This window comes from Cynara cardunculus (assembly GCF_001531365.2).
Source record: "Cynara cardunculus var. scolymus isolate 2C chromosome LG 15, CcrdV1, whole genome shotgun sequence".
NCBI classification, from domain to species: Eukaryota; Viridiplantae; Streptophyta; class Magnoliopsida; order Asterales; family Asteraceae; genus Cynara; species Cynara cardunculus.
This window is the reverse complement of record NC_037542.1, coordinates 13237826-13246267: the sequence shown is the minus strand read 5'-3', so window position 1 is coordinate 13246267 and position 8442 is coordinate 13237826. Positions and strand designations below refer to the sequence as shown.

Here is an 8442-nt window from a genome sequence, read left to right as displayed (position 1 = left end):
TATGCATAAAGTACTGTATATTGATGCATATTACTTAAAATTCAAGATTACAAGTAATTATGCATAAGTACAACTTATTAAAGCTCGATGTTTGAATTTGTATAAATAACTGCGGATAAACATAATCAAATAGATGATGAACAATTGAACATCTCATTTTAAAATATAAAAAATCTAAAATATAATTAGAATAATTATCGAGTTCCAACAAAATAAATAATTATTTATTATCTTTATAAAAAATTATATTATTAAACCAAATATAAATTACTTCATTATTGTACATAAATTAAATTATAAAAAAATGGAATTAAAAAATTACACAAAAAATGAGGAATTTCAAATAGTTAATTTGATACTAATATCGATATATTTTTGTCAAATTTTTATRATATCTTCAAACATATATTTTATTCAAAAATAAAAACATCATTGTTTTCTCAAAATCACATAAAGTCATATTATAACATCGACTGAGATAAAGAATAAAATAAAATATTAAAATCACGATGTATCTCGCTGCATTGCACGAGTACGCTTCTGGTTTTTATATAATATATTTAATCAAGACATTAATCATATTTATAATATTTAACATTTAAATGAGTTGTACGTGGATACGTATATACATGAAAATAAATCCAGTAAAAAATTGGAAATAGGTATTGATATACATACAGAAAAAACTAAAAAAATACTTATTTTTTTATAATTTTTTTAATTAAAAAATTAATTATATTTAAAATAATTTAAATTTATGTGTTTATCTTATATTTGATTATGTTTATCAATTAGTTATAAAAACTTAAATACTTGAATTCAAATATGAAGTTTAATGTATAATCTTGAATTTTAAGTAACGTGTTTTGATCAACATACCAAATATATAAAAATGGTTTTTAAACCTTTACAAAGAACATTTTATAATATGGTAAATAATGTGATGTAACCAACAATATTATGTACTTGTAGATTCGGTCGACATCATGCATTAAAGAGCGAGAAGCGCCCCCAATAACTTCAAGCGAAATAAAGTAATAAAAAAACCATCCCTATAATGAGTTTCGTGTCAATAATCTTGCCCCTGGTGTCGAATGTGTTATCTTAATTATCGAATATTCCAGACCCGTCACTAGTTATCACGTCTAAATAATCGACATATGATGCATAACATGTGAGATTAAAATTGACCTATGCTAAGAAATTTCGGAGTTTTTTTACATAAACAGAAGAAATGTTTGTGCGTATAAAAACAATATACTTAGCGCAGATATTCAAGATCTGGTTTCTGAGTGTTGATCTTGATCACAACTTCTGATCATCTAAAATGTTATCGTCTTAAATTTCCACATTAAAAAGAAAATAAAGATCCAATTGACAATGATTTTTGTAGCTAATGCAACCGATAACTGTGGCCTCCCAAACTATGGCTATGGCTACTGCGAATTTTTCGTCTCTTGCACCTTTCTCCAATTCCAAACTCCCCTCCTTTCATGGCTACCTGAAACCCATTTCTAGTTCCAACAGCACCAATCTTTTTAGGGTTTCTATCGCTTCAATTGGTTACAGGAAACCCATTTCCACACAACTCCAAGGAAACAGACTTGTTTCATTTGGGGTTAAGTGTCAGGCTGCTGGAGATGATGGTTTCCTGGAACCTCCTAGGGTTTATCAAGGAGTTTACGGTCCCTGGTCTGTTGATTCCACGGACGTCCGTGAGGTATTAAAATACAACTTACTTTATCTTGTTTCTTTTTCTGTTGTATAGAAACCCTGTGACGATTCTCTTGGTGTTGCAGGTGATTTCATATAGGTCGGGATTAGTGACAGCTGCAACATCATTTGTTCTTGTCTCATCAACTGCTTTCTTGCCTGATGATTTCTTTCTGACTGAGTTCTTAGAGCAAAATATCGATATACTTTACACATTTGGAGCTACTGGACTAGGGTTGTCATTGGTTTTGATTCATATTTATGTAACAGAGATTAAACGCACCCTTCAGGCATTGTGGGTTCTTGGTGTTTTTGGGTCATTTGCAACCAAAATATGCCTGGCTCAACCAGCAGATGAGAGCTTGGTGCAATATGTTGTGGACCATCCAACAGCTATCTGGTTCATTGGTCCACTGTTTGCAGCCCTAACTGGGCTTGTATTCAAAGAAGGTAATGGTTGTTTTATGGTACCATTTGGGAAAATAATTGAGAGAGGTGTATAATTGCAGCAGATTGTTTGAATCTTTCTTGGTTAATGTTAAAACAGGACTCTGCTATGGCAAGTTGGAAGCTGGCATTCTCACATTTATCATCCCATCGCTTCTTCTCGGCCACCTGGTACATAAATTTTGATCATTTAGTGTGTTAACTACGATTTAGGAATGAAGATAATGCTTATATAACATAGATTTTTGGGAATATATGATCCTTTGATCTGCTAATATACCTGATTCTTTTTTCTAAATCAGAGTGGTTTAATGGATGATGGGGTAAAAGTGACTCTGCTTGGTGTATGGATGGCGCTATTCGTGATATTTGCAGCAAGAAAGTTCACTCAGCCTATTAAGGTAGATTCCACCATTTAAGATGGAATTTATAATTGAAACATACTTAACTTCTGATTAAAACAACTGATCCATCTGTCCAGGATGATATTGGAGACAAATCTGTGTTTATTTTTAAAGCTCTACCTGAAGAAGAAAAGGCAGCTTTGATACAGAAGCTTGAGCAGCAAAAGTTCTCAGAATCATGAATGGGACATTGGATGGTGGTTATGGCCCAAGGTACTGAAGTTGAACTGCAATTTGCAAGAGAACCATAAGTATATATCATTACGATCATTACAAATATTGTAATAATTGAACATAATGAGTTGCCTGTAGATATTTTTTAGCTATAGATTAATGTATTTGAGTTCAAACATTTGTAGTTTTGTACCATTCCAATGCCATCCCAATTCCCAATAGACAAGCAAGATAGTGGATGGTTTGAACCAATATGTAATCATAACTTTCATGATTGTTAGCAAAATGGCATTGCAAATGTGACCTAATACCATAGGCATCCAAAACATATCATAAGATCACAATCAGAGTCAAATATGGCATAAATTTCCAAAATTGCCACTATCTATCTGCAACACTTCAAAAAAGTGCAAAAAGAATTGGTAGTCATCGCCACCATCCTCTTGCTAAGTCTTCTTGCTTCTGGTCCTGGCTCCTGCACCTGTAGGTGACGAGCATTTCACATCACCATCTTTCTTCTGCTTTGAAGTCTTCTTGCCTTCCTTTCCCACTTCACCGACCTTTTTATCTTTACATTCACTCGGTTCAGTCTTCAGACTCGCAGCCTTGATGTCATTGCCGGTAGGATTAGCATCTTCATTCATCAAGATAGCAGTCTCCTCGTGTAGTTTCTTGTTAGGTGCGTTAACTGTAACACCCGCTTTCCTTTTCTTGTTTTTAAGAGGTTTGCCATTAGGGGAAGGTTTTGCAATGGCTTTGCTTTTATTAACAGCTTCATCATATATGACTTCGCCTACAGCAACTGCCTCCATAATCTCATCTTGGACCTCAGCTTTCGGCTTCTCAACTTTGCCATCAGCCTCAGAACTCAATTCTTTTACCTCAGCCACAGCCTCAGGCTCCTTGTCTTTCTCTTCCTCTATAGCATCACCACTGTTCTCTGTTTTCGACATTTCTTCTCCCAAAACTGCTGTTTCCTCCATTTCTTCTTCCGAAACTACATTTTCCTCCATTTCTTTGGTCTGCCTCTGAAGTGATTCAATCACACTCATCAATTCTCTATTCACCTGTCAAAAGAAGAAAATAACGCTTATTCAAGCCTTCTGAAATACACAAAAGAAATACCAGAGGCATAGAGAATGTCCCATCTTCATTCAGAACATATTGGTTTGCCTCATTCATCAAGGACTGCACACTCTGTTAAATATTTTGAACACAACCAGATAGTGATCCCTTCTACTTCTAGCACAGGCATAGATGCTTATATACCTGTGGATTCTGCAGGTATTCAGAAATGTCGTTTGAACACGATGGACATTTCATGATATTCTTCTGCGCCCTTAATGTACGTCTACCTTCACATGTCCTCTCCTTTATGAAAGTTTGGCCAGCAAAAGTATCTTGCAAACATGACTTGCAGAAATTGTGTGCACAGGGGGTAGTAAGAGGGAGATTCATCACTTTATGGCAGATAAGGCAACAGAACTCTGCAATAGAAAATACTTCATGAAATTAACATTTGACAAATTTCTGCCTGCATACACCTAATGTCATCTTTCAAGAAATTGATATATAGCACTCAAATTGATAAAGCACGGACCTTTCAGGAGTCGTTCACTCACAGACATCATTTGTGTCTTCCGGCGCACTTTCTTTATGTTTGTGCCAACCTCAACATCTCTACTCTCTGCATGTTTTCTACTTCCAGGTGGAGGGATTTTCCACAACCAACAAGCTTTCTCCTCCTGAACAGTAGATATGAATAATAAGATTGATGGTGTAATTGCTAAAACATGCCTAATAACAAGAAACATGTAGGAAACAGAGAGCCAAAAACAAAATTAATCCACTCCCAATATATAGTACACTAAAAGCACACTTCATACTAAAATAAAAAGTTGCATCATTTTACATCATAATCCCAAGAAGGAGAGCTCTTTCTCTCTGTTACATCAGTTGCATCCTTAAGCTCCTTAATGATGGGCAAAGGCCTTGGACGATCCCCAATTTCATCACTGCAGAATTGTGATCAAGATTAAATAACTCAAATCCAATCATCAGATATCAGATAAGAAAATACGACAATCATAATAACAATGACAAACCTTGTCCATGGAGCAGGATCATTATCACAACGAACAAATAGATACCGGCATACCTTGTATCCCTATAAGAATCTAAATGTTAGCCAGCTTTTTTGGCAAGAGTGATCAAGTATGCTACTAAAGTAGTTATATAAAATCAACCATAATGTAATATCCTACTTGAATTCCAGGTTTCCTCCAGCATTTCTCAATCCTGTAAATTCCATCATACCGCACTCCTTTCTCAGGTGCATAAGCAGAACGCTTTTCCTTGTGTGACCTGTCCATTTAATTGGAAATATGTTCAATACATTCATTTAATTGCCACACTAGAGCAAGACAAAGATGAATTATAACACAAACAGGAGAACTTATCCCAACTAATAAATGGTTCTTTGCCTTTCTAAATTTGGATATTATATTAGCATGTAGGCTATCTCTAACAAAGTTTGAAATGCTTCTAAGATTCTCCTAGTTCAAGCTAATGCAACAACAGAAAAGGGTGCAAATGCTGTAAATTAACCAACTACCAAGCATACTAAAATTATACTGCTTTTTAGGTTGAAAAATAAACCAGAATCGTAAAATAGAGAGCATCACCTTTACCCCAATGGTCCCACACTGCTTTACGATGCAACAAGCAACACAATAATGAACTGTTACTTACAAACATCAACGTAACATTCAGTTTATCAATAAGTGAAATAGGGTGATCTACATATCTAAACAATCCTCCTTATCCACTAGAAAAAAAAACTAGCAGCATCTGCTAATGTTCACTTGTATACTGCTCCCAATAGATTCAGGTGTGTCCAATTCACAAGGTATAGCATAAAATGAGCATATACATAAACCTGCTGACATTTGAATACCATAAAACTAGCTGTCATTCATGTTCTGTACCAACTGAATTACACAAAAAAATATGTCATCATTTGACAAAAATAGTTTACAATTTACACTAGTTAACACACAATCATATGGACCTTTTGTAAATTTTGGTATTTAGACAGATAAAAACTTCATAAATAGATTCAGAATAAGAACATACCTCACAACACGTACAGGGTAGCCTTTTTTGCAACTAACCCGCAAAGCTTCATTAGATTTATCAAACTTCTGATCAAATGATTGTGTCTTGTTTGTCCTTTTGTTTCCACTCAAGTCTCTTCCACCACTGTCAGTAACAAATAAACAGGGATGTAAAAAACATCATACTATCAAACATACAAGCTTCTCCGATGCAATGAAATTATGCTGCAAAAGCTGAAACTTCTGAAATTTGATATAGCTTATGAGCCCTTTGCCTAGCAAAGACACCATCTGAGTTTTAACAGATTCTGGAAGCTCTTGTAGAAACAAGTGGGAGAATACTTGTAATTGAAAATGTTCTGTTTTATTGTATCATTATCGGTCACAAAAACAACAATGGTAAGAAATAAGAAGTTGAAAAGTAAACAATTCTGGAATCAACATCACTTCAAATTTAACACTGAAGTTACAAGACAACAGTAAAGGTTGAGGTAAGAAGAAGGTGCTAAAGTTCTTTTAACAAAGATCTAATCAGCGTTGATCATCACATACCTCCCTGTGTATAAGAACCACTCTCCATGATCCTCATCATCCTCGTATCCTCCAGATAGTGCCACAGATTGTGCACCATAATCAGACTGACCACAGATCCCAGCAACATGAGGAAGATGTGCCCCCCACTGTCTACATTCCATACGATCCTCCCAAGTTTCCCCAACCAGAACTCCCATTCCTCTATCTGGATCATTCTCTGCAAGAATGGGTCCAAAATGGTCAGGCGGAACTGTGACAAATATCTTTCCACTGCATGCATTAGCCTTTCCAGGCTTCTTTGCCCGCTCCGTGGTATATGCTTTGTCTGGTCTGTTTTGGTTTAGAACAGAAAAGTAAGCTTTAGGAGGTCCTGAAGCAGCATTTGACCTGGTCATCTTCGCCATTCTAATTGCAATAACAAGGGATGAGTTGATTCGAGGCTGACTAGCCATTTTAGGAGGAATTGAAGTTCGACATATGGCACAGGTACGCTTCCCTTGGCCTACCCATTTCTCAAAGCACTTCAGGCAAAAGTTATGACCACAGGGTGTCTGAAACATGAACAGAAGGCCTTTAAGTTTAGCTTGTTAATAGACTCACGAAATTTTCCATAATGCAAGCATTAGAACTTCTTTTTATGATTATTGAGATGTGCATCAAATGGATTACTAAGCACATGTTAAGCATCATCACATGGGTTCAAAGTTATCTTGTGCTTCACAAATGACCTCCAGTAAAACCAGAACATCATATATTTACTCATTTTAATCATTAATAATGCAATAGATGAATATAAATCATTGTAAATGGCAACTTGTAAGCAATTTGGTCAGAATTGAGAACCATATAAACTACAGAAAAGTGTAGTTCATGGGTTGGTGATGTGACAAAATATGTATACTCTAGTCAACTTGAAGGCACAAGCAAACAACATGCCGATTTTGAAGTCCCTGTCAAACAATCTAAAAGGGTTCCAAATTCAACAAGTTAATACATCATTCGGGTTAACATTTATTAGAGTTTGTTTTGTTTCTTTAGATGAAGATCAACAGAGAACAAGGTATTTATTGATCATGGGATCTCACGCTGAGATATATAGAAATGCACTTTAAATATTAAGATGAGAGAAGGATGTTGCTGCTAAAAACAATACCGTGACGGGTCTCTCCGGGAGCTGCATGCAAAAGGAGCAGTTAAAGCTGCCACTGAGAAGCTTCAGGACGTCGTTACCACCGCCGCCGGCGATCTCTTTTTTGTCATCGGTTGGTTTATCATCATCACCAGATCCTCCTCCGCTCAAGAGTTGCTGGCGTCTCTTAGCCTTCTCTTTGTCTGAGAGTGAGGCATCAGTCTCAATGGCCCGGATAGCGGCAATCAGCGTAGCAGACGGTTCAGATCCAGATGTGACGGTGGACGGAGGCGGATGAGAGGAAAGGAGATTGGAACAGTCGGGACACTCCCATTGGGCAGCATCGGCTAGGGTTTGTGGACGAGCAGAAAGACAGTTAAGATGCCAAGGAGTGACGCAGGTCTTGCAGGTAAGCGTCTCTTCTACAGGTGGGTTGATTTTGCAGATCATGCAACTGCCATCTCCGTCACAAGGAAGGTCGCTATCATGCGCCATGGAAGGAATAAAGAGATGGAGATTGAAGAGTTACAGAGAGTAATACCCCGGTAGGTATTGCTTGATGATGATGACGAAGACGATGACGGAGATGGAGATTATACTATATTAATATACACACACAGCAACTTTTGGTGCCATGAACAGTGGATTTGAAAATTTAGGAATTGGGGGAATCCAAAATATTGAAAATCAATTGGATTTGAATTTTCCCTCTTCTTTGCGATTCCAAAAATGGGAAATATTTTATGGTTTCCCAAAATCATGGGTGGAAACCTTATTTTTTCAAAATTCAGAATTTTGACTACGTATACAAAAGGGTATCATGAAACTCCATGAACATGACATCATTTTCTCCATTTTAGTTTTTTCATATTAATTTTACATCAACAATACTACTGTTATATGATAAATATTGTTTTATGGAAGA

General features: G+C 36.1%; 2 protein-coding genes across 5 annotated transcripts; one reads left to right on the top strand and one right to left on the bottom strand.

Annotated features, from left to right (window-relative positions):
- The first annotated feature begins 1363 nt into the window (after positions 1–1363).
- LOC112527440 lies at positions 1364–3046 on the top strand. The gene is made up of 6 exons (XM_025138106.1): positions 1364–1720; positions 1800–2163; positions 2261–2331; positions 2463–2561; positions 2642–2877; positions 2912–3046. Exons 1-5 carry the CDS (start codon positions 1397–1399, stop codon positions 2744–2746), a joined length of 963 nt encoding a protein of 320 aa, XP_024993874.1. The 5' UTR covers positions 1364–1396; the 3' UTR covers positions 2747–2877; positions 2912–3046.
- LOC112527438 (E3 ubiquitin-protein ligase ORTHRUS 2-like) lies at positions 2975–8103 on the bottom strand. 4 transcript variants are annotated; one of them, XM_025138105.1, is made up of 10 exons: positions 7542–8103; positions 6407–6939; positions 5874–5999; positions 5003–5102; positions 4844–4905; positions 4651–4753; positions 4339–4483; positions 4008–4225; positions 3579–3805; positions 2975–3497 (listed from the first exon to the last, which is right to left on the bottom strand). In XM_025138105.1, exons 1-10 carry the CDS (start codon positions 8010–8012, stop codon positions 3185–3187), a joined length of 2298 nt encoding a protein of 765 aa, XP_024993873.1. In that variant the 5' UTR covers positions 8013–8103; the 3' UTR covers positions 2975–3184. The 4 variants fall into 4 exon arrangements, with proteins under 4 accessions (XP_024993873.1, XP_024993872.1, XP_024993870.1 ...); XM_025138104.1 differs by having other exon boundaries at positions 2975–3805; positions 4008–4240; XM_025138102.1 differs by having other exon boundaries at positions 2975–3805.
- Between the last annotated feature and the right edge of the window lie 339 nt (positions 8104–8442).